Below are 26,531 nucleotides of genomic sequence, written 5' to 3' on the forward strand. Positions count from 1 at the left end.
ACAGAGGAGGCGGGCCTATAGCGGAAGGGGCGGGCCTATAGCGGAAGGGGCGGGCTAGATGCAAATGAGCGGAGCTGAAAAAACATTCACTACAACCAGACGAGGTGGGGCCGTAAGAAGACTGAGGGGGCGGGGTTAAAGAGACGGGGCGGGGCTAAAGAGGGACAAGGCGGGGCTATGGCGGGGAGGGCGGGCTGGATGCAAATGAGGCGGAGCTGAAAAAGCATTCACTACAACCAGAAGAGGCGGGTCCGTAAGAAGACTGAGGGGCTGGAGGGCGGGGCTAAAGAGAGGAGGCGGGGCTGTGGCGGGAGGGGCGGGGCTTGCCCGGGGCGCCCGGAACGAGGACCGGTCGCTGCGCTTCGCTGGGACCCGCTCGCAGTTCCGACCCCGAGTCCGCGTCCCCCCGGCGTCCTGAGGCGCCTCCGGGCGATGGCGGCGCGGGGGTCCGGGCCCGCGGCCCTCCGCCTCCTGCTGCTGGTCCCGCTGGTCGCCTGGCACCCGGGTCCGGCCGGCGCGGGGGGCGACGCGCCCGGAGGTGAGGCTGGGGGGGCGGGGGGGCGCGGGGCGCGGGGCGGGGAGCCTGCGGGGGGCGCGGGGCGGGGAGCCTGCCGGGGGGCGCGGGGCGGGGAGCCTGCCGGGGGGCGCGGGGCGGGGGGCCTGCGGGGGGCGCGGGGCGGGGGGCCTGCGGGGGGCGCGGGGCGGGGGGCCTGCGGGGGGCGCGGGGCGGGGGCCTGCGGGGGGCGCGGGGCGGGGGGCCTGCGGGGGGCGCGGGGCGGGGGGCCTGCGGGGGGCGCGGGGCGGGGGCCTGCGGGGGGCGCGGGGCGGGGGCCTGCGGGGGGCGCGGGGCGGGGGGCCTGCGGGGGGCGCGGGGCGGGGGCCTGCGGGGGGCGCGGGGCGGGGGGCCTGCGGGGGGCGCGGGGCGGGGGGCCTGTCGGGGGCGCGGGGCGCGGGGCGGCTGCGGGGGGGAATGCCCGCGGGCACCTCCCTGGGGGAAGGCGCCGAGTGCCCCTGACGGCCTCCGGGCTGCGGCGCCGGGCTGTCAGTCAGAGGCGCGGGGTCGCCGAGGCGTTGGGGATCCCGCCCTGGGCCCCCTGACTCCCCCCGGGCTCCTGGCGCTGGGGAGCCCGCCCGGTGCCGCAGGAGCCGGTGGCCGTCGCGGGTGCGGTCGGGGGCACCCGAGTCCTCCCAGAGCCGCCCCCGCAGGTCACGCGTTCCCCCCGGGATGGAAAAGGCGGCGTGGTCCCCCCAAAGCTGCCGAGCCCGATGGGGGGCCGGGGGTGGGACCCCACCCAGACAGCGAGGTCCTCTCAGCGGGAGGCACGGCGTTCCGACCTCCGCGTATTTCTGATTTATTTTATTTTACATTATTTATTTTATTCTATTCTAGTCAGCTAATTTATTTTATGATTTCATGTTATTCTACTCTATTAATTTTATTTATGATTTCATTTTATTCATGTCACTTATTTTATTTTATGATCCTATTTTACTCTTTTTTTAATATATATATTTTATTGATTTTGTACAGAGAGGAAGGAAGAGGGATAGAGAGATAGAAACATCGATGAGAGAGAAACATCGATCAGCTGCCTCCTGCACACCCCCCGCTGGGGATGTGCCCACAACCAAGGTCCATGCCCTTGACCGGAATCGAACCCGGGACCTTTCAGTCCCCAAGCCAACGCTCTATCCACTGAGCCACACCTGTTTCGGTTGTGGTTTTTTTTTTGTTTGTTTGTTTTTTGACCTGTCTGGTGTGGCTCAGTGGATGGAGCGTCAGCCTGTGGACTGAAGGGTCCCGGGTTCGATTCCAGTCAAGGGCACATGCCTGGGGTTGCGGGCTCCATCCCCAGTAGAGGGCGTGCAGGAGGCAGCCAATCAATGATTGTCATCATTGATGTTTCTATCTCTCTCTCCCTCTCCCTTCCTCTCTAAAATCAATAAAAATATATTTAAGCTGAGACTGGTTTGGCTCAATGGATAGAGCGTCGGCTTGGGGACTGAAGGGTCCCGGGTTCGATTCCGGTCAAGGGCATGTACCTTGGTTGCGGGCACATTCCCAGCGGGGGTTGTGTAAGAGGCAGCTGATCGATGATTCTCTCTCATCGACGTTTCTAACTCTCTATCTCTCTCCCTTCCTCTCTGTACAAAATCAATAAAATATATTTAAAAAATAATAAAATAGTGTGTTTATTTTTAAATCTTCACCCGAGCATGTTTATTTTTTGTTTGTTTTTTTAATTGACTTTTTTTTTTTTTTTTTTTTGTTAACTCTCACCTGAGGGTATTTTTCCCATTGATTTTTTTTTCTTTAAAAGAGAGTGGAAGGGATGGCAGGAGAGAGAGAGAGAGAGAGAGAGAGAGAGACATATGGATGGGCTGTCTTTGCAGCCCAGGTACCTGCCCTTGACCTGGAGCTGAACCCGTGACCTTTTGACCTTTGGGCGCCCCTCCCGGAGCCTCAGGGCTGGGTCTGTGCTTGGAAAGCGGAGGCCCCACTCGGGCAGAAGAGCCCTTTCCTGCCTCCGCTTCCTCTGGGCTTTTAGACAAACGATGGTTTCCGATTCCAGGAAGCCATCACCGTCTCCATCTCCAGCAGAATTAGGTTTTGCCGAACGCGTTGCTTAATGAGGACGGAAGCGGGGTCACCTGGAGGGCGGCGTTTCAAACAAAGCAAGCAAGCCAGGCCCTGGCCGGTGTGGCTCAGTGGATAGAGCATCGGCCTGCGGACCGAAGGGTCCCGGGTTCGATTCCCGGTCAAGGGCATGTGCCCGGGTTGCAGGCTCAATCCCCAGTGTGGGGCGTGCAGGAGGCAGCCGGTCCATGATTCTCTGTCATCGTGGATGTGTCTTTCTCTCCCTCTCCCTTCCTCTCTGAAATCAATAAAAACATATTTTTAAAGCCCTGTGCAGCCCTAACTGGTGTGGCTCAATGGATAGAGCGTCAGCCTGCAGACTGAAGGGTCCTGGGTTCGATTCCGGTCAAGGGCATGTACCTTGGTTGTGGGCACCTCCCCAGTAGGGGGTGTGCAGGAGGCAGCTGATCCCTGCTTCTCTCTCATCGATGTTTCTCTCTCTCTCCTCCCTTTCTCTCTGAAACCAATACAAATATATGTTTGTTTGTTTTTTTGTTTAAATATATGCCTGTTGTCTTGGCTCCTGACTAAACCTACCTGCCTCAGGTCATTTTCTCACGCCAGTGTTGGGGAGTCGGGACAGAGTGCAAATTAAGGTAAAACGAAAGCAGAGCCACCCCAGAGAAACTTGACCCCCCCTCTAATTCTGTGATGAAAATGAACAGCAAATGCACCGAGTGGCCAGATGATGATGATCTCTGAACGCATAATAACCAGGCCACTCCGTCGTGTCTGTCCTATAGAATAAAAGGCTCATATGCACATGGTCCCCTCGACCAGGAGTTCGACCAGCAGGCAGGCCGGCCAACCGCCCCTGTCCCCTCCCCCTGGCCAGGCTGGCTGGACCCCACCCATGCACGAATGCATGCATGGGCCTCTAATATCAATCTATCTATCATATCTATCTAGCTATCTAGCTATCTATCATCTATCTATACACACACACACACACACACACACACACACACACACACTGATTGGCCAGATTATCGTGCATGGGTGGGGGCCGGCCAGCCTGGCCAGGGGGAGGGGACACGGGCGGTTGGCCGGCCTGCCTGCTGGTCGGACTCCTGGTCGAGGGGACCATTTGCATATGAGCCTTTTATTCTATAGCACATGTGTCAAACACAAGGCCCTCGGGCCAAATCCAGCCCGCCAGGCCTTGCAATGTGGCCCGCACCGCGCTGTCATCACTGCACTCCGCTGTCAGTTTATGGCATTGTCAGTTTATGACTGTTCAGTAAACCATTCGGCCCGCGATTTAGGCTGGATTTTAGATTTTGGCCCCTTCTCTGATTGAGTTCGACACCCCTATTCTATAGGATAGACACGGAGTGGCCAGATGATTATGCGTTCAGAGATCACTATCATCTGGCCGCTCCGTGTATAATGAAAATCCTAGGATGGAAATACACAAAAAAGCCCCCCCCCCGCATTTCACCTGTAATACCTAAAATAGGGACTGATAAGCACCCGTTTGTCACATTGAAAGTGTTGGCGACAGCACAGCTTTCTCCGCGTTGACAAAACGGCCAATGATGTTCACCGCCGAGTTCTCTCGCCATCGCTTAAAATAGCCTTCCTGGGGCTGTTACGAACGGGTTTTTCTTTTTCTTAAGGGATATGTCACTTTCTGTTAACTTAACAAAAAAAGTCCAGCCCTAACCGGTGTGGCCCAGTGGATAGAGCGTCTGCCTGTGACTGAAGGATCCCGGGTTCGATTCCCATCAAGGGCATGGACCTTGGTTACATGTACTGGGGACAGTAGGGGGTGTGCAGGAGGCAGCTGATGGATGTTTCTCTCTCATCAATGTTTCTTTTAAAAAAAAATATTTTATTGATTTTTTTCTTTTTTTTTACAAAGAGGAAGGGAGAGAGATAAAGAGTTAGAAACATCGATGAGAGAGAAACATCCATCAGCTGCCTCCTACACGCCCCCCACTGAAGATGTGCCCACAACCAAGGTCCATGCCCTTGACCTGAATCGAACCTGGGGGCTTTCAGTCCGCAGGCCGACGCTCTATCCACTGAGCCACACCGGTTTCCGCTCATCAATGTTTCTAACTCTCTGTCCCTCTCCCTTCCTCTCTGTAAAAATCATATATATCTCTCTCCCAAGGAGACATTGAGGGGAATGCCTGCCTTATGGAAAAACCTCTTACGAAGCTTTTCAGATATATTACCTTATTTTATTCTTGTGACGGCGGGCGCAGACCAAAGGGCACACGTTGGCAGCAGCAAGCAGGATTTAAAGCGTGCGTGCCCTGACTCAGCAGTTCTAAAAGTCGCCGCCGTAAATTCTCCTGTAAGTGCGGGGAAAAGACGCACAGGATGTTAACCAAAGCATTTTCCCTCCGTGGCATCGTCAGCAAGAACCCCAAGCCGAGGACCACAGACATGCCCCTTGGCCGGGAAAGCTTACGCAAATGACAACACACCCGTCATCCCGACCCCCTTACCACGTGTGAAGAGAGACTGGAGGTGGATAGAGATGTACCGACATCCAGTACTGAATTGGGGGTGGAGGGGAGCGAGTCCCAGAACGTAAAGACTTTTTAAAAATATGTATATAGTTGCCGAAACCGGTTTGGCTCAGTGGTAGAGCGTTGGTCTGCGGATTGAAAGGTCCCAGGTTCGATTCCGGTCAAGGGCATGTACCTTGGTTGCGGGCACATCCCCGGTAGGAGGTGTACAAGAGGCAGCTGATCGATGATTCTAACTCTCTATCCCTCTCTCCTCCTCTCTGTAAAAAATTCAATAAAATATATTAAAAAAAATATATATATGTATAGTTATTGCACTAACAGGTTTGGCTCAGTGGAGAGAGCGTCAGCCTGCAGACTGAAGGGTCCCGGGTTCGATTCCGGTCAAGGGCATGTACCTTGGTTGCGGGCACATCCTCAGTAGGGGGTGTGCAGGAGGCAGCTGATTGATGACTCTCTCGTCGATGTTTCTAACTCTATCTCTCTCCCTTCCTCTCTGTAAAAAATAAATAATTATATATATATATATATATTATATATATTTTAAAATCTATAATAGCCCTAACTGGTTTGGCTCAGTTGATAGAGTGTCGGCCTCTGGACTGAGAGGTCCCAGGTTCGATTCCAGTCAAGGGCATGTACATTGGTTGTGGGCACATTCCCTATTAGGAGATGTGAAGGCAGCTGATGGATGTTTCTCTCTCATCGATGTTTCTAACTCTCTATCTCTATCCCTTCCTCTCTGTAAAAAAAAAATCAATTAAAAAAATCTATAATAATAAAAGTGTAATATGCTAATTAGACCGGACAGCTGAATGACCTTCCAGATGTCCTTCCAGAGTCCTTCCGGATGACCTTCTGGACAAAGCAAGGACTGTGAGGGCCGAGACAAGCCTCCATGGCTGCAGGGGCTGGGCACCTTGCATGAATTTCGTGCACTGGGCTTCTAGAGTGTGTGTGTGTGTGTGTGTGTGTGTGTGTGTGTATATATATATATATATATATATATATATATATATATATATATAATTGATTTCAGAGGAAGGGAGAGGGAGAGAGAGAGAAACATCAATGATGAAAGAACACGGGTCCTAAGCTGGCAGTCAGACATCCCTCTCAGTCCGGGACCCCTCCCTCCTTACCGCCAGCCGGCAGCGGAGGCAGGAGAGGTCCGCCACCTCTGCTGAGCTCAGCGGCTGTGAGCCGGCGGAGCCACGCTCCCCCGGTGGGAGCTGTGACCCCCAGGGAGCAGTCCTGTGTTGAGTGTCTGCCCCCTGGTGGCCAGTGCACATCATAGCGACCGGTTGTTCCGCTATTCGGTCGATTTGCATATTAGCCTTTTATTTATTTTTATTTTAAAAAAAATATATTTTATTGATTTATGTACAGAGAGGAAGGGAGAGAGATAGAGAGTTAGAAACATCAATGAGAGAGAGTCATCGACCAGCTGCCTCTTGCACACCCCCTACTGGGGATGTGCCCACAACCAAGGTACATGCCCTTGACCGGAATCAAACCTGGGGCCCTTCAGTCCCCAAGCTGACGCTCTATCTATTGAGCCAAACCTGTCCCGGCTGCATATTGACCTTTTATTATGTAGGATTGATTTCGGAAGGAGGACGGGAGAGGGAGAAAGAGATAGAAACATCCATGATGAGAGAGCATCACGTATCGGCTGCCTCCACGCACGCCCTCTACTGGGGATCGAGCCCGTGACCCAGGCATGTGTCCTGACTGGGACTCGAACCTGGGACCCTTCAGCCCACAGGCCGGCGCTCTATCCACTGAGCCACGCCGGCCGGGCTGTTTCTTAGAGTCTAAGTGCCTCTGTATTGCGTTGAGTGCTTCTCAAGGGACTCAGCACGTTCCCGAGTGAGTAATCTGATCGACTAAGAAATGTCTCTGAGCAGAGTGGTCCTCATGGACCTCAGACCTCTGTATTGATATTGCACTCAAAAAGGACTCTTCATCACGGCCTAAGTAATAGTGCTGGCTTATGAATGATGACAAACGTTTCAAAAAATATATTTCTGAGAGGAAGGAAGAGGGATAGAGATAGAGACATCCAGGATGAGAGAGAAACATCCATCAGCTGCCTCCTGCACACACCCCACTGGGGATGTGCCCGCAACCAAGGCACATGCCCTTGACCGGAATGGAACCCGGGACCTTTCAGTCCGCAGGCCGGCGCTCTATCCACTGAGCCACACCGGCCAGCGTGCGTGTGTGCGTGTGTGTGTGTGTGAGAAGTAGGAGGATTTGGTCGGAGAAAAGCCCGCAGGCTAACTGTGGAGCATCTGTGTCGCAGGGCTGGCAGAACCGTTCTCGGCGGCCAAACACGAGGACGGCCTGCTCCGGGACCTGTTTCAGGACTACGAGCGGTGGGTGCGGCCCGTGGAGCGCCTCAGCGACAGGATCAGCATCACGTTTGGCCTCGCCATCTCCCAGCTGGTGGACGTGGTAGGTGTGCGCGCCCCCCGGACCCGGCGCCGCCAGCCCGAGCCATGGGAATGGCTCTCCGGGCCTGGGTACGAGGGAGCTGGCCGGGCGGTCTGCCCCAGGGCTCCCACCTCCCAGGCGAGGACCCCCCCCCCCACCAGCCGCCTTTGCCTCCGGGACCTGCTCCCTTGGGGCCTCCTCCTTCCTTCCGGGTCATTCTCCCTTCTTTCTTTTATTTTAATAGATCTTATTATTCTATTGATTTTTTACAGAGAGGAAGAGAGAGGGATAGAGAGTCAGAAACATCGATGAGAGAGAAACATCCATCAGCTGCCTCCCGCACCACCCCCACTGGGGATGTGCCCACAACCATGGTACACGCCCTTGACCGGAATCGAACCTGGGACCCTTGAGTCCGCAGACCGATGCTCTATCCACTGAGCGACACCGGTTTCGGCCATTCTCCCTTCTTAGGGATGAGCCGAGCATGGGTGCCGTCCATCCGCTAAGCTGTTTATCCTTCTGTCCTCTCGCCTGCTGTTCGGACCACTTCTACTTCTCTGCTCTTACTGTTTTTTTTGGGTTTTTAAAAATTATTATTATTTTTTTTTTTTTTTGCTTTTTTAAAATATATTTTATTGATTTCTTACAGAGAAGAAGGGAGAGAGATAGAGAGTTACAAACATCCATCAGCCTTCTCCTGCACAGCTCCCACCGGGGATGTGCCCGCAACCAAGGCACATGCCCCTGACCGGAATCGAACCCGGGACCCCACAGTCCTTAGGCTGATGCTCCATCCACTGAACCAAACCGGTTTTGGCTGCTTTTGTTTTTATTTTTATTGTTTTTTTAATTTTTTAAATTATATTTTATTGATTTTTTACAGAGAGGAAAAGAGAGGGATAGAGAGCCAGAAACATCGATGAGAGAGGAACATCGACCAGCCGCCTCCCACACACTCCCCACCGGGGATGTGCCCGTAACCAAGGCACATGCCCCTGGCCGGGAATCGAACCTGGGACCCCCACAGTCCACAGGCTGACGCTCCATCCACTGAGCCACACCGGTTTCGGCTGTTTTTGTTTTTAAATTTCCTTTTTTTTTTTTTTTTTTTTTTTAATATATTTTATTGATTTTGCACAGAGAGGAAGGGAGAGAGATAGAGAGTTAGAAACATCGATGAAAGAGAGTCATCGATCAGTTGCCTCTTGCACACCCCCTACTGGGGATATGCCCGCAACCAAGGTACATGCCCTTGACCTGAATCGAACCCGGGTCCCTTCAGTCCCCAAGCCGACGCTCTATCCATTGAGCCAAACCGGTCCCGGCACCTTTTTTTTTTTTTCTTAAATATTTTTTTACTAGAGGCCCGCTGCATGAAGATCCGTGCAGAAATGGGCCTGCCTTCCCCTGGCTGCTGGCACCGCCTTTGCTCTGGCCAGAGCTTCCTTTCTGCCTTCCCACGCTGCCCAGAGGCCTGGAGCAGCTGGGGCGATGCAGAACGCCCCCGGCAACTCGGAATCTGTGTATGCAAACCAACCCACCATCTTTGCTGGGTTAATTTGCATACTCACTCCTGATTGGCTGGTGGACGTCGCCAAGGTACGGCCAATTAGCATGCTACTCTTTTAGTAGATAGATTGATTTCAGAGAGGAAGGGAGTGGGGGAGAGAGATAGAAACATCCATGATGAGAGAGCATCACCGATGGACTGGCCCCTGCATGCCCCCCACTGGGGACAGAGCCCACCTCCTGGGCGTGTGCCCCTGGCCGGAATCGTACCCAGAAGCCCCCCAGGTCTGCAGACTGATGCTGTATCCACTGGGCCAAGCCAGCTAGGTGCTGTTTCGTTTCATTTTTAATCCTCACCAGCAGACATTTTGCCATTGATTGTTTTTAAAATTTGAGCTGTTTATTTTTGCACACCTTTTTTTTTATTATTATTATTATTAATATATTTTTATCGATTTCAGAGAGGGACAGAGAGGCAGAGAGAGAGAGAAAGAGAGAAACATTAATGATGAGAGAGAATCATGGATCGGCTGCCCCCTGCACCCCCCCCACTAGGGATGTGCCCACAATCCAGGCACATGCCCTTGACCGGAATCGAACCTGGGACCCTTCAGTCCGCAGGCCGATGCTCTATCCATTTAGCCACACCGGCCAGGGCCCGTACTCTCTCTCAGCGCCGAGTACATAAAGTTGGGACTTACTTCTTCGGTTGTATCTTAGTTAGATCTGAGGAAATGTGCTGGTTGAGATGACGAATGTTACATCTAAAAATACCGATGGTGCCAGGCATATCTTGGTTGCAGGCATATCCCCAGTGGGGGGTGTGCAAGAGGCAGCTGATCGATGTTTCTCTCTCATCGATGTTTCTAGCTCTCTATCTCTCTCCTTTCCTCTCTGTACAAAATCAATAAAATATATTAAAAAAGGAGGATCCAAGATGGCTGCTCGGGTATACACCTAGCCGCAGCAGCTCACAACAATTTCAAGGGAATACAACTAAAATGTAGAGTGGACATTGCCCAGAGCTACAGGTAGTTGACTGACTGAAAACTCTACAATAGGAAGGAGGGAGAAAACCAGAAGGAAAATCAGAGGAGCTGAAAAAAAGCCTAAGGTACGGAGACATGCGGCGCGCTCGCACGCACGCGTGCGCGGAGAGGTCGCAGCCGGAGAGGAGGAGAGGGCTGGGTGCTGCCAGGCGTTCCCTAGCAGGAAGGAAATAGAACCCCCAGCCTGGGCTGAACCCCCGAACCGGCAGCGCTGAGCCCCAAGTTATGTGCCAGACCCTGGGGACCCAGGCTCCGGCAGGGGGAGACAATCCCGGGGGACGGCGAAATGCGGGGCCCCCGGAGTCGCGCGCACATGGCGCGCAGAGGACTGAATGTTGACTCTGATGCTGGATTACCCTAGCCAGAAGAAACAAAGCCTCCGGCGGCAGCTCTGAGCCTCAGTCCAGACCGCCCCGAACTCCAGGTCTGGGCCAGTCCCTGGGGACCCAGGCTCGGGTAGGGGGAGACGGAGCTGTGAGGTGGAGTCCTGGGAGCGCGGCGAAAGGCCGAGCCCCCGGAGTCGCGCACACTGTGCGCAGAGGACAGTCTGTTGACTCTGATCCTAAACTCCCCTAGTGGGAGGGAGAAAGAAAGCCCCAGACTGGAGGAACGCCACGAGGAGCAGGAGCCCCTGCCGGACACCGGCCAGCCGGGCGCCAGCAAGGAGCCGGGCGACGGGGCCCCCAGTGGGGGGGGGTGCCCCTGAGCCTTCGACTGCTGAGCGCTGGCAACGGAGCCAAGGACGGGGGCTGCTTCCTGGGCGGCGCCAACCCCGGCAACAGGCTGGAGCAGCGCGGGAGCCCGCGGAGAACAAAGGGGTGCCACAGGCCAACCTGCTGAGCTCCCAGGACAAGGAGGAAGAAACCAAAGAAGTTCTCAATGTGAAGAAATCAAGTGAGAGCAAATGATAGTAAAATTACTTAAGAAAGAATACAAAGAAGATCTTGAAAAATCAAAGACTAGTCAGAACTCAACGCACCAGCCAACATTGCAACATAAATGCGTTTTGTTTTGTTTTTTTAAAAGAAAAAAAAAAGAGAAAAAAGGGACAGAATGTTGGAACAGCGGCGACCAGGCCTAGAGTGGCCAGGCACAAGGCAGTGGCAGCTGGGCCCGGAGCAGCAGTGGCCAGGCCCCAGAGCAGCAGCAGCCAGAACAAGAGCTTCAACGGCCAGCACTGGAGCAGCCAGACCTGGGGCAGTGGCAGCCAGGCCTGAGGCAGAGGCGGCCAAGCCCAGGGTGGCCAGTCCAGGAACACCCAGACACGGAGTGGCTGGGCCCGGAGAAGCCCGGCCCAGAGCAGCCGGGTTGGGAGCAGCCAGGCCCAGAACAGCAGTAGCCAAGCATGGAGCATCCAGGCTGGGAGCGGCCAGGCTCGGAGCAGCCGGGTCGGGTGCGGCCAGGCCTGGAGCAGCGGCGGCCAGGCTGGGAGCGGCCAGGCCCGGAGCAGCTGGGTCTGGTGTGGCCAGGCCTGGAGCAGCGGCTGCCAGGCTGGGAGCGGCCAGGCCCAGAGCAACAGCTGCCAGGCTGGGAGCGGCAAGGCCCGGAGCAGCCGGGTCTGGTGCGGCCAGGCCCGGAGCAGCGACTGCCAGGCTGGGAGCGGCCAGGCCCGGAGCAGCCGGGTCTGGTGCGGCCAGGCCAGGAGCAGCAGCTGCCAGGCTGGGAGCGGCCAGGCCCGGAGCAGCCGGGTCTGGTGCGGCCAGGCCAGGAGCAGCGGCTGCCAGGCTGGGAGCGGCCAGGCCCGGAGCAGCGGCTGCCAGGATGGGAGCGGCCAGGCCCGGAGCAGCCGGGTCTGGTGCGGCCAGGCCAGGAGCAGTGGCTGCCAGGCTGGGAATGGCCAGGCCTGGAGCAGCGGCTGCCAGGCTGGGAGCGGCCAGGCCCGGAGCAGCCGGGTCTGGTGCGGCCAGGCCAGGAGCAGCGGCTGCCAGGCTGGGAGCGGCCAGGCCCGGAGCAGCCGGGTCTGGTGCGGCCAGGCCAGGAGCAATGGCTGCCAGGCTGGGAGCGGCCAGGCCCGGAGCAGCGGCTGTCAGGCTGGGAGCGGCCAGGCCCAGAGCAACAGCTGCCAGGCTGGGAGCGGCAAGGCCCGGAGCAGCCGGGTCTGGTGCGGCCAGGCCCGGAGCAGCGACTGCCAGGCTGGGAGCGGCCAGGCCCGGAGCAGCCGGGTCTGGTGCGGCCAGGCCAGGAGCAGTGGCTGCCAGGCTGGGAATGGCCAGGCCTGGAGCAGCGGCTGCCAGGCTGGGAGCGGCCAGGCCCGGAGCAGCCGGGTCTGGTGCGGCCAGGCCAGGAGCAGCGGCTGCCAGGCTGGGAGCGGCCAGGCCCGGAGCAGCCGGGTCTGGTGCGGCCAGGCCAGGAGCAATGGCTGCCAGGCTGGGAGCGGCCAGGCCCGGAGCAGCGGCTGTCAGGCTGGGAGCGGCCAGGCCCGGAGCGGCCGGGACCGGAGCAACCGGTCCCAGAGCAGCCGGGTCGGGTGCGGCCAGGCCTGTAGCAGCAACAGCCAAGTCCAGAGCAACTAGGTCGGGAGCGGCAGTGGCCAGACCCGGAGCAGCTGGTTGTGGAACGAACCAGAGCAACAGAGGCCAGGCCCGGAGCAGCCAGGCCCGAAACAGCTCGCTCCTCGCCTGTACCTGCCCACGGCTGCCTCTCAGACATGGCTGGAAACTTTTGCGGGAACTTGAGGGTCTGCTGAATCAAGTGATGAAGGCTTAGATCTGGATGTGTTGAGTTAGTATAGCGCTGGGGTGTTGATCTGTGAGTGCCTTGGGTGGGGCCTGGATGAGGCTGGTTGACCTATTTGGAAATGTCTTTTGTGTGAAGTATCATTGGGCATGTGGAGGTATTATTGATATGAGAAAATGCTAAGTAACAGATTTACTATCTGAAAAGGGATTTACTATCGGGGAGAGGGAGGGAGGAAGAGACTGAACATAAACTGTGCACCTATGGATGAAGACAATGGGGGATGGGGAGGGGGCAGAGGGTGGGGTGGGAACCTGGTGGAGGGGGGAAGAAATGAGGAACCTTTGTAATAATATGAACAATAAAGATTGATTTAAAAAAAAAAAAAATTAAAAAAAAAAAAGAATTATAAAGAATCGTCCTGTCTGGAATCGGAACTATCTGCCTTATTTAATATTTTTTAATTTTTTAAATTTATTTTTATTGATGTCAGAGAGGAAGGGAGAGGGAGAGAGAGATAAACATCCATGATGAGAGAGAATCACGGATCGGCTGCCTCTTGCACGCCCCTGACTGGTGATGGAACCTGCAACCCAGGCCTGTGCCCTCGATGGGAATCGAACCTGGGACCCTTCAGCCACTAGGCGGCCGCTCTGTCCACTGAGCCACGCCAGTCAGGGCCCACTGGTCTTATTTAAATCTTTGTTTTTCAGGACGAGAAAAATCAGCTGATGACCACGAACGTCTGGTTGAAGCAGGTACGTACCAAGTGCGAAAGGCCGCTCCCCTGGCGACCTGCCACCCGGTTACTGCCGGGCATGAGGCACGGAGGGTGAGAGGGAGGGCGGGCTGGTGGGAGGCGCGCGGGCCAGGCAGGTGAGGTCCCGTGTTTACTCGCTGGTGTGACCTTCGTGGCAGGCACTGGGGAGCAGCTGTGAGCAACACTGATCAGCTTGGGGGAAATGTGCTGGGAAGCCGAAACCGGTGTGGCTCAGTGGATAGAGCGTCGGCCTGCGGACTGAAAGGTCCCGGTTCGATTCTGGTCAAGGGCATGGACCTTGGTTGTGGGCACATCCCCAATGGGGAGTGTGCAGGAGGTGGGCTGGTCGATGTTTCTCTCTCATTGATGTTTCTAGCTTTCTATCCCTCTCCCTTCCTCTCTGTAAGAAATCAATAAAATATATATATGTATATATATATATATTTTTTTTTTAAATATATTTTATTGATTTTTCAGAGAGGAAGAGAGAGGGATAGAGAGTTAGAAACATCAATGAGAGAGAATCATCGATCAGCCGCTTCCTGCACACCCCCAACTGGGGATGTGCCCGCAGCCAAGGTACATGCCCTTGCCCGGAATCGAACCCGGGACCTTTCAGTCTGCAGGCCGACGCTCTATCCACTGAGCCAAACCGGTCCCAGCCAATAAAATATATTTTTTTAAAAAGAAAAAGAAAATGTGCTAGGAAATAGGATAGGGGTGTTGGATATGTGTGTGTGTGTGTGTGTGTGTGTGTGTGTGTGTATATATATTTTATTGATTTTTACAGAGAGGAAGGGAGAGGGAGAGAGAGTTAGAAACTTCCATCAGCTGCCTCCTGCACGCCCCCTACTGGAGATGTGCATGTAACCAGGGTACAAGCCCTTGGTGGGAATCAAACCTGGGACCATTAAGTCTGCAGGCCGATGCTCTATCCACTGAGCCACACTGGTCAGGACCTATATTTTTATTTATTTATTTATTTATTTATTTATTTATTTATTTATTTGTGTTCATCTTCACCTGAGACTGTTTTTTCCATTGACTTTCAGAGAGAATGGAAGGAAGAGGGAGAGACAGAGAGAAACACGGATGTGAGAGAGACACATCGATGGGTTGCCTCCTGCATGCTCCCCATCCAGGGCAGGGTAGCCTGCAACCGAGGTCCATGCCCTTGCCTGGAATCGAACCTGGGACCCTTCATTCCGCAGGCCGATGCTCCATCCACTGAGCCACACCAGCTAGGGCTTTATTTTTTTATTTATTTTTAAAATATGTTTTTATTGCTTTTGAGAGAGAGGGGGGGGGGGAGGGAGAAGGAGAGAGATATAGAAGCATCCATGATGAGGGGGAATCATGGACCGGCTGCCCCCTGCAGGCACCCTCCTGGGAATTGAGCCCACAACCCGGGCCTGTGCCCTGACCTGGAATCGAACCCTGACCTCCTGGTTCATAGCTTGATGCTCAACTACTGAGCCACACCGGCCAGGCTGTCCATAATTTTTTTTTTATTGTCTAAAGTTGTTTAAAAAAAAAAATAAATAAATAAATATATATATATATATATATATATATATATATATATATATATGTGTGTGTGTGTGTGTGTGTGTGTGTGTGTGTATATATATATATTATTGATTTTTTACAGAGAGGAAGGGAGAGAGAGAGAGTTAGAAACATCGATGAGAGAGTCATCGAACAGCTGCCTCTTGCACCCCCCCCTCCCCCCGGGGATGTGTCCGCAACCAAGGTACATGTCCTTGACCGGAATCGAACCCGGGACCCTTCAGTCCGCAGGCCGACGCTCTACCCACTGAGCCACACCGGTTTCGGCCCAGTGTCCCCTACTTTTTAATACCAACCACCGCTTCCCCAACCCTTAACTCCCAAAAGGCACGCGTGATTTCCTTGGGAGTCTTGATTTGACACGGTCCCGCGTTGTTCCGGCGTGGGGCTTGGGCAGGACGTTCACGTGTGCGGAATGTGTGTTCACGTATGTGGGGTGTGGAGGACGCCCAGCTGCGCGTTGCGTGGAGCAGTCCGCCTGGTCCTGGTCCACACATCTGGAAAAGGGATGCTCCCCTCGAACCCGGACCCTAATGCCCGAGGCCGCGCCTCCTGGGCCCGGCTCGTGGCCGGAGGAGGGGCGCCCAGCAGACCCGGGAGCGCACACACACACACCGCCTGGCGCTCCCGGTCCCACAGGGACCCCGCGCAGAGCCGCGGCCGGCCGCAGGGACAGGGCAGCCCAGTGGCCGGCGCGCTCTGTCGGGAGCCGACAAGGCCTCCTGTCTGACCGTGTTTGGTCCCTTTGAGGATGAAGTCCGGCGAGATCGACGCCGGGCCGAAACCGGTGTTGCTCAGTGGGTAGAGCGTCGGCCTGCGGACGGAAGGGTCCCGGGTTCGATTCCAGTCAAGGGCATGGACCTTGGTTGCGGGCACATCCCCAGTAGGGGGTGTGCAGGAGGCAGCTGGTCGATGTTTCTCTCATCGATGTTTCTAACTCTCTATCTCTCTCCCTTCCTCTCTGTAAAAAAATCAATAAAATAGCCGGGACCGGCTTGGCTCAATGGATAGAGCATCGGCTTGGGGACTGAAGGGTCCCGGGTTCGATTCCGGTCAAGGGCATGTACTGTACCTTGGTTGCGGGCATATCCCCAGTAGGGGGTGTGCAAAAGGCAGCTGATCGATGACTCTCTCTCATCGATGTTTCTAACTCTCTATCTCTCTCCCTTCCTCTCTGTAAAAAAATCAATAAAATATATTAAAAAAAATCAATAAAATATATTAAAAAAAAAAAGAAAGAAAGAAAGAAAAGAAAGAAACCGACGCGGTTCTCTTTGTTCCGAAGGAGTGGAGAGACGTGAAGCTCCAGTGGAACCCCGAGGACTACGGGGGGATCCGGGCCATTCGAGTCCCGTCAGACGCGCTCTGGACCCCAGACATCGTCCTGTTCGATAAGTAAGTCGCAGTCCAGCTTCCGCGGTGCGTGTCCAAAGCGAACACGGGCCTTGTGATTGGACACAAGGACCGTCTGTCTCCTTCCTTCTTCTTTAAAAAAAAAAAAAAAAAAATTTATTGATGTTTTACAGAGAGGAAGGGAGAGGGGGAGTTAGAAACATTAATGAGAGAGAAACATCCATCAGCTGCCTCTTGCACACTCCCTACTGGGGATGTGTCCGCAACCAAGGTACATGCTCCCGACTGGAATCGAACCCGGGACCCTTCAGTGCACAGGCCGACGCTCTACCCACTGAGCCACACCGATCAGGGCCGTCTCCTTCCTTTTGAGATGTGTGTGGCTGTCCAATCGCATGACCCGATTGCACATTCTTTGGCTTCAGATCGGTTCCGTGGGTCCCCTCCTTTTGCGTGTGCACGTGTGCATGTGCTTGCTGGTTTTTGATCGTACAAGTGTTCTTTTTTTTTTTTTTTAAATCAATCTTTATTGTTCATATTATTACAAAGGTTCCTCATTTCTCCCCCGCTCCACCAGGTTCCCACCCCACCCTCCGCCCCCTCCCCATCCCCCACTGTCCTCATCCATAGGTGCACAGTTTATGTTCAGTCTCTTCCTCCCTCCCTTTCCCCGATAGTAAATCCCTTTTCAGATAGTAAATCAGTTACTTAGCATTTTCTCATATCAATAATACCTCCACATGCCCAATGATACACTTCACACAAAAGACATTTCCAAATAAGTCAACCAGCCTCATCCAGGCCCCACCCAAGGCACTCACAGATCAACACCCCAGCCCTATACTAACGCAACACATCCAGATCTAAGCCTTCATCTGATCGTACAAGTGTTCTTTGATGTATGACATTAGGGACATGCGGAAAGCCAGTTCCAGCACGTCACAATTGCAAGGGTTTTATCAAAAGGTTGATGGGGCTCAGCAAGGGCTGGGTCACATATGTGATTGCCAGTTGGAGTGGCTGAAAGGCACTTCCCCCAAACCTGAATAGGATGCTTGTCTGCTGCCAGACAGCTCAGGGCATCTCCATCTACATGTTACTGCCCCCTGTTGGCCAAACACTGGAACAGCTGAAGGCTATTCCCTAATCTTACAATGGATTCTGTACGAAACTTTACCCTCTGAAGGGTATTATCTCCACCTTGCCTTAGGACAAATTGTGTTAATAAAAAGCAAGGGTTCTGAGCCAAGGAGAGAGTCTTTAGCTCCTTTAGCAGAAGCTCCTCTGACCCCCAATGGCTTTCAAAACCATCTTTTGTCTCTGGACTCTTAAGTTGCACACAGCCTTTCTCCAGATTGCTGAACCCTTCTTTTTTTTTTTTTTTTTTTTAAATATATTTTATTGATTTTTTTACAGAGAGGAAGGGAGAGAGATAGAGAGCTAGAAACGTCGATGAGAGAGAAACATCAACCAGCTGCCTCTTGCTCACCCCCTACTGGGGATGTGCCCGCAACCAAGGTACATGCCCTTGACCGGAACCGAACCTGGGACCTTTCAGTCTGCAGACCAACGCTCTGTCCACTGAGCCACACCGGTTTCAGCTGCTGAACCCTTCTTAATGCCAGAACAAGAATCCTGGCAGTGACTTACTGGGGAAGGTCAGGAAGGTGTGAGGAAGTCAGAGGGTTGCTAATGGTCAGTCCCATGGTCCAGCACATGGAGCAGGGGAGGGGGATGGCTGGCCCTGCCAAGGCAGTAGGGTGAGTTAATTAAATGTTCGACCAGCCCTGACCGGTGTTGCTCAATGGATGGAGCGTCAGCCAGCGGACTGAAGGGTCCCGGGTTCGATTCCGGTCAAGGGCACATGCCTGGGTTGCAGGCTCAGTCCAACGTGCAGGAGGCAGACAGTCCATGATTCCCTCTCATCATTGATGTTTCTCTCTCTCTCCTCTCCCTTCCTCCCTTAAATCAATAAAAAATATATATTAAAAAAAAAAGTTTGACCGTAACAAGTTTGGCTCAGCCTGCGGACTGAGGGAGTCCTAGATTCAAATCCAGTGTCGGTCTGCGGACTGGAAGGTCCTAGGTTTGATTCCTGTCAAGGGCATTTACATTGGTTGCGGGCACATCCCTAGTGTGGGGTGTGCAAGAGGCAGCTGGTCGATGTCTCTCTTCCATCGATGTTTCTAGCTCTCTATCTCTGTCCTCTCCCTTCCTTTCTGTAAAAAATCAATAAAATATATTTTTTAAAATCAATAAAGTATATATTTTTTTTAAATGTCTGACCAGCGGAAACCAGTTTAGCTCAGTGGATAGAGCTTTGGCCTGCAGACTAAAAGGTCCCAGGTTCGATTCCGGTCAAGGGCATGTACCTTGGTTGCGGGCACATCCCCAGTAGGGGGTGTGCAAGAGGCAGCTGATCGATGATTCTCTCTCATCGATGTTTCTCTCTATCCCTCTCTGTAAAAAAATCAATAAAATATATTAAAAAAGAAATAAAAGAAATAAAATTAAAATGTCTGACCAAATAGAGCAGGCTAATATATATATATATATATATATATATATATATATATATATATATATATTTTTTTTTTTTTTTTTTTTTTGTGAGGGAGGTAGAGACAGAAACATCCATGATGAGAGAGAATCGGCTGCCTCCTGCACGCCCCACACTGGGGATCGAGCCCACAACCCGGGCCTGTGCCTTTGACTGGGAATGGAGCTGTGACCTCCAGGTTCCTAGGTCAACACCCAACCTACAGTGCTTCTGTGTGTGCACGTGTATGCACGTGTGTGTGTGTGCGCGCGCACGCACGTGTTTTTTTTAAAATATTTTTTATTAAATTGATTTCCACATAGAGAAAGGTAGAGGGATAGAGAGCTAGAAGCACCAATGAGAGAAAATCATCCATCAGTTGCCTCTAGCACACCCCCTACCGGGGATGTGCCCGCAACCAAGGTACATGTCCTTGACCGGAATCGAACCTGGGACCTTTCAGTCTGCAGGCTGATGCTCTATCCACTGAGCCACACCGGTTTTGGCTATATATATATATATATATATATATATATATATATATATCAGAGAGGAAGGGGGAGGGAGGGAGGGAGAGACAGAAACATCCATATGAGAATCACAGATCGGCTGCCCCCTGCACGCCTCACACTGGGGATCCAGCCCGACACCAGGGCCTGTGCCCTGACCGGGAATGGCCCCCTGACCTCCAGGTTCCTAGGTCAACTCCTACCGTGTCCCTGTGTGTGTGTGTGTGTGTGTGTGTGTGTGTGTGTGTGCCCGTGTGTCTGTGTGTGTGTGTTTCAGCGCCGACGGGCAGTTCGAAGGGGCGCGCACGAAGGCGGTGGTGCGGTTCGACGGCACGGTGGCCTGGGCGCCGCCCGCCAGCTTCAAGAGCTCCTGCACCATCGACGTGACCTTCTTCCCGTTCGACCGCCAGAACTGCTCCCTGCGCTTCGGCTCCTGGACCTACGACGGCTCGCAGGTGGAGCTGCTGCTGGCGGCGGCGGACGCCGACCGCCCGGACTTCTTCGACAACGGCGAGTGGGAGATCCTGAGCGCCGCGGGCCGCCGCGCCAACCGCACGGCCGGCGCGCGCTGGTACCCGCACGTCACCTACGCGCTGGTGCTGCGGCGCCTGCCGCTCTTCTACACGCTCTTCCTGCTCGTGCCCTGCACCGGGCTGTCCCTGCTCACCGCCCTGGTCTTCTACCTGCCGGCCCACGCCGGCGAGAAGGTGTCCCTCTGCACCTCCGTGCTCGTGGCGCTCACCGTCTTCCTGCTGCTCATCGAGGAGATCGTGCCGTCGTCCTCCAAGGTCATCCCGCTGGTGGGCGAGTTCCTGGTGCTCACCATGATCTTCGTCACGCTGTCCATCGCCGTCACCGTCTCCGCCGTCAACGTGCACCACCGCGGGCCCGCCACGCACCGGGCCATGGCGCCCTGGGTGCGCCGGCTGTTCCTGCGGCGGCTGCCGCGGCTGCTGTGCATGCGGGGCCACGCCGACCGCTACTCCGCCCGGGCCCGGGCCCGGCGGGAGGAGCGCCCCCCGCCCGCCCGGGACCCGCTGGGAGCCGCGCTGGACGCCGTCCGCTACATCGCGAGGCACGTGGTGAAGGAGAACGCGGTCCGAGAGGTCTGTGCTGGGGTCGGGGACATGGCGGGGTGTGGGGGAGGTGAGGGTGGGGTTGGGGGGTGTCCCACGGGCAGGTCACGGCCCTCTCCTTGAGCCAAGCCCCAGGGCAGGGGCTGGACCAGTGTGGATGCGCATCCATCGTGAAGGTCTTTGCAGAATCTGTTCTGGCCCCCCCCTGGCCGGTGTGGCTCAGTGGGTAGAGCGCCGGCCTGCAGACGGAAGGGTCCTGGGTTTTTCGTTTGTTTGTTTGTTTTTATTTATTTTTTTAAATATTTTTTTATTGATTTTTTTTTTTTTTTTTACAGAGAGGAAGAGAGAGGGATAGAGAGTTAGAAACATCGATGAGAGAGAAACATCGATCAGCTGCCTCTTGCACACCCCCTACTGGGGATGTGACCGCAACCAAGGTATATGCCCTTGCCCGGAATCGAACCCGGGACCTTTCAGCCTGCAGGTCGATGCTCTATCCACTGAGCCAAACTGGTTTTGGCTGTTTGTTTGTTTTTAAAGATTGGCATGCTGAGTCCCACGCCTTTATTTATTTATTTATTTATTTAATTTTTTAAATGTATTTTATTGATTTTTTTTTTACAGAGAGGAAGGGAGAGGGATAGAGAGCTAGAAACATCAATGAGAGAAAAACATTAGCCAGATGCCTCCTGCACACCCCCTGATGGGAATGTGCCCACAACCAATGTACATGCCCTTGACCGAAATCGAACCCGGGACCCTTTTGTCTGTAGGCCGACGCTCTATCCACTGAGCCACACCGGTTTTGGCATGGGTCCCAGGTTTGATTCTGGTCAAAGGAAGATGCCTGAGTTGCGGGCTCCATCCCCAGTGTGTGTGGGGATGTGTGGGAGGCAGCCGATCCGTGATTCTCTGTCATCCTGGATGTTTCGAGCTCTCTTTCCCTCTCCCTTCCTCTCTGACATCAATAAAAAATAAAATAAAAAAATCTATGGGGATAAAAGGGTGAGATCAACCAAAGGACTTATGTGCACACATATTAGCCTAACCAGTGGTCAAGGACAATAGGGGGGTGGGGGCATGAGGGGGGGAGTTGGGGAATTGGAATGGGGGGTTGAGGACAAATATGTGATACCTTCATCAATAAAGAAATCAATTTTTAAAAATCTCTATATATATAATAAAAGGCTAAGCGACCAGCGGACTGGCCGGTAGCAATGACGAACACTGACCACCAGGGGGCAGACGCTCAACACAGGAGCTGCTGAGCAACAGCAGCTTTTCAGAGTCCTTTGTCTCTCTGGGATCCTGGGGCATGTCCGACTGCCGTTTTGGCCCTATCCCCACAGGCCAGGCCGAGGGACCCCACTGCCAGAGGGACCCCCTAACTCTGCAGATGCCCGTCGAGCCCCGGTCTGTCCCAGGGGAGGGACCCTGAGAGGTAGGCTCAGGGTGTGTCTGGCCCATCCCGCCCAGACCCACCCCTCCAGCCACCTTCTCATTCGTCTCCTTTCTATCTGTGCACCGGGCCTCTAGTGTTAAAATAATAGAATAGGCCGAAACCGGTTTGGCTCAATGGGTAGAGCGTCGGCTTGGAGACTGAAGGGACCCGGGTTCGATTCCGGGCAAGGGCATGTACCTTGGTTGCGGGCACATCCCCAGTAGGGGGTGTGCAGGAGGCAGCTGATCGATGACTCTCTCTCATCGATGTTTCTAGCTCTCTATCCCTCTCCCTTCCTCTCTGTACAAAATCAATAAAATATATTTAAAAAATTAAATAATAGAATAGTTTCTGATCTGGATAAAACACCCACAAGGCGGGGCGCCTACACACACATACCCCACTTCTCTGTGTCTCCCTCGGCATCTCCGATGATTTTTCTGTAAATATGTTTTTATTTTATTTTATTTTATTTTTTAAAATATATTTTATTGATTTTTTACAGAGAGAAAGAGGAGAGGGATAGAGAGTTAGAAACTTCAATGAGAGAGAATCATCAACCAGCCGCCTCCTGCACACCCCCTACTGGGGATGTGCCCACAACCAAAGTACATGCCCTTGACCGGAATCAAACCTGGGACCCTTCAGTCCGCAGACCGACGCTCTATACACTGAGCCACACCGGTTTCGGCTGTAAATACGTTTTTATTGATTCCAGAAAGAAGAAGTGAAAAAGAGAGAGAGAGAGAAACATCAACGATGAGAGAAAAATCATTGGCCGGCTGCCTCCTGCATGCTGCCCATTGGGGATCGAGCTTACAGCCTGGGCATGTGCCTGGACCTTCTGGTTCACAGGTCGACGCTCAACCCCTGAGGCTCACTGGCTGGGCATCTAAAATGATTTTAAAGAAAACTTAGTGTTGCTGTATGTGTTAAGAATGAAAGAGGCCCTGACCGGTGTGGCTCAGTGGATAGAGCATCGGTCTTCAGGCTGAAAGGTCCCAGGTTCGATTCTGGTCAAGGGCATGTACCTTGGTTGCGGGCACATCCCCAGTGGGGAGTGTGCAAGAGGCAGCTGATGGGTGTTTCTCTCTCATCGATGTTTCTGTCTAACCCTCTCCCTTCCTCTCTGTAAAAAAATCAATAATATATATATATTTTTAAAAAAGAATAAAAGAGGCCAGGTCTGTGTGGCTCAGTGGTTGAATGTCAGCCTTTGAACCTGGAGCTCACGGTTCGATTCCCGGTCAGAGCACCTGCCAGGGTTGCGGGCTCCATCCCCAGTGGGGAGCGTGTAGGAGGCAGCCGGTCCATGGTTCTCTCTCATCATGGACGTTTCTCTCTCCATCTCCCTCTCTGACATCAATACAAATATATTTAATGGGAGGAAAAAGGGGAATGAAAGATATCTTGGGGGTTTTATGACCAAATATTCAAATAGTATAAATATTCTTTTTAAAAATATGTATTGATTTTCTACAGAGAGGAAGGGAGAGAGATAGAGAGTTAGAAACAATTATATTGTATTGATTTTCTACAGAGAGGGAGAGAGATAGAGAGTTAGAAACAATTATGGAAGAGAGTCATTGCATACCTCTTGCATACCCTCCACTGGGGATGTGCCCGCAACCAAGGTACATGCCCTTGACCGGAATCGAACCTGGGACCCTTCAGTCCGCAGGCTGATGCTCTATCCACTGAGCCAGACCAGTTTTGGCAAATAGTATAAATATTCTAATTTTTATTATATATCATCAAAACAAGCCAGTTGTAAAACATTGCAAGCGATGTGTGAATGACATTGGGCCATGTCGTGAGTCCCTCTTTTTTTTTTTTTTAATATATTTTATTGATTTTTCACAGAGAGGAAGGGAGAGGAACAGAGAGTTAGAAACATCGATGAGAGAGATACATTGACCGGCCGCCTCCTGCACACCCCCCACTGGGGATGTGTCCGCAACCAAGGTACATGTCCTTGACCGGAATCAAACCTGGGATCCTTCAGTCCGCAGACCAAAGCTCTATCCACTGAACCACACTGGTTTCGGCCTGAGTCCCTCTTATCACAGAATCTGTTTCTGAGTGCTGAGCACGGGGTGGGGGATGGAGGTGGGGGGTGGAGACATACAGTGTTGAGGCAGCAGAAACTGATTTGGCCTTAATTCAGCAGATTATATCTTTAAAAAATATCTATCTACCTACCTATCTGTCTATATGTATGTACACTGAGGGGCCAGATGACGATGATCTCTGGACGCATAATCGTCTGGCCACTCAGTGTATCAAATGGAACCCAAAAGTATTCTAGACTTTGGCTGGAGATCAGCCACATGTTTGCCCTGATCTTTCTTTCTTTCTTTCTTTCTTTCTTTCTTTCTTTCTTTCTTTCTTTCTTTCTTTCAATATATTTTATTGATTTTTTACAGAGAGGAAGGGAGAGGGATAGAAAGTTAGAAACATCGATGAGAGAGAAACATCCATCAGCTGCCTCATACACACCCCCTACCGGGGATGTGCCCGCAACCAAGGTACATGCCCTTGACCGGAATCGAACCTGGGACCCTTCAGTCTGCAGGCTGATGCTCTATCCACTGAGCCAAACCGGTTTCGGCTATAGTATCTTTGATACCCAATCAATGAGGTGCTCAAGAGAAGCACACTAAGTGGCCAGATGATTATATATTTAAAAATCATAATCATTTGGCCACTCAGTGTATATATTTATTTCAGGGAGAAAAGGAGGGGGAGATAGAAACATCCATGATGAGAGAAAATCATGGATCGGCTGCCTCCTGCCCACCCCCTACTGGGGATCGAGCCCACAACCCGGGCACGTGCCCTTGACCGGGAATCGAACCCGGGACCCTTCAGTCAGAAAGTCAACACTCTATCCATGGAACCACACAGGCCAGGGCAGCAGATGACATCTAATAAAAGAGCCACATGCAAATTGACCATCACTCTGTTATGCCCACCAGCCAATCAGGAGGGGATATGCAAATGAGAAGGACAAAGCTGGAGGCCGCCCAGCTGCTTGGGGTGCGGAGTGGCTGGGCAGGGCAGGATGCCTGCTATGAGAGGGATGGGGGGGTGGGGGGAAGGGGAAGGGTCCGGCCGGAGCGAAGGCCTGGGTCCCGGGTGCGGGAGAAAAACCGGTACCAGAAGCCCAGGGGAAGGAAGGTCTATGAGCAGGGGTCTTCAAACTACGGCCCGCGGGCCACATGCAGCCCCCAGGGGAGTCTGATCCTGCCCGCCAGGTTTTTTGGGCAGTGAGCGCAGCCAAGGTGTTACAGTAGGGATTAGTGGTTCATATAGTCCGGCCCTCCAGCTCTCTGAGGGACCGTGATCTGGCCCCCACTTTAAAAAGTTTGAGGACCCCTGGTCTATGGCATGCATCTCTTCGTACACGGGGCCTCTAGTCTTTTTTTTTTTTTTTTTTTTAAATATATTTTATTGATTTTTCACAGAGAGAAAGAGAGGGATAGAGAGTTAGAAACATCTATGAGAGAGAATCATCAATCAGCTGCCTCCTGCACACCCCCCACTGGGGATGTGCCCGCAACCAAGGTCCATGCCCTTGACCGGAATCGAACCCGGGACCCTTCAGTCTGCAGGCCAACGCTCCATCCACTGAGCCACACCGGCTTCGGCCGGGCCTCTGGTCTTAACATACGTGGACAGGGTTACGTTCTGCATTATATGTGAGCCCTTTTTTCTTTCCTTTTCCTTTTGGCCACAGGTGGTGGAGGACTGGAAGTTCATCGCCCAGGTGCTGGACCGGCTCCTCCTCTGGGCGTTCCTGCTGGTCTCAGTGGTGGGCTCGCTGGGGCTGTTCGCCCCGGTGGTGTATAAATGGGCCGCGGTGGGCGCCCCCGTCGGGACGGCAGCCACATGACGCTCCCCTCGGGCGGCGGCGGTGGGAGCGTCAGGCACGTACGGCGAGTGGAACCTCGTGTCTCATCCTCATTGCGCTCCGAGAGGCTGTCTGAACACCGGATCACCCCCCACACACACACACACTCCCAATTAGAAATCATGTAAGTTGAGCCCTAACCGGTGTGGCTCAGTGGATAGAGCGTCGGCCTGCGGACGGAAGGGTCCCAGGTTTGATTCGGGTCAAAGGCACGTACCTTGGTTGTGGGCACATCCCCAATGGGGGGTGTGCAGGAGGCAGCTGATGGATGTTTCTAACTCTCTCTCCCTTCCTCTCTGTAAAAAAATCAATAAAGTATATTAAAAAAAAAAAGAAGAAATCATGTAAGTTGAATTAATCCGTTCCAGACGCCCAAATGATTCCATTTTAAGTTTTTAAAAAGGTATTTTTTATTGATTTCAGAGAGGAAGGGAGAGGGAGAGAGAGTTAGAAACATCGATTGGAGAGAAACATCCATCAGCTGACTCCTGCATGCCCCCCACTGGGGATGTGCCCGCAACCAAGGTACATGACTTTGACCGGAATCGAACCCGGGACCCTTGAGTCCGCAGGC

The 26,531-nt window shown here is 53.3% G+C and overlaps 1 protein-coding gene across 1 annotated transcript; it reads left to right on the forward strand.

Moving 5' to 3' along the window:
- Positions 1-364: 364 nt before the first annotated feature.
- Positions 365-26,390, forward strand: CHRNA5 (cholinergic receptor nicotinic alpha 5 subunit). The gene is made up of 6 exons (XM_084869216.1): positions 365-538; positions 7,430-7,581; positions 13,511-13,555; positions 16,412-16,521; positions 19,805-20,633; positions 25,784-26,390. The coding sequence occupies exons 1-6, from the start codon at positions 433-435 to the stop codon at positions 25,937-25,939; spliced, it is 1,398 nt and encodes a 465-aa protein (XP_084725342.1). The 5' UTR covers positions 365-432; the 3' UTR covers positions 25,940-26,390.
- Positions 26,391-26,531: the final 141 nt, after the last annotated feature.

The sequence above is a fragment of the Pipistrellus hanaki genome (assembly GCF_964339955.1).
Source record: "Pipistrellus hanaki genome assembly, chromosome: 21".
In the NCBI taxonomy this organism is placed as follows: domain Eukaryota; kingdom Metazoa; phylum Chordata; class Mammalia; order Chiroptera; family Vespertilionidae; genus Pipistrellus; species Pipistrellus hanaki.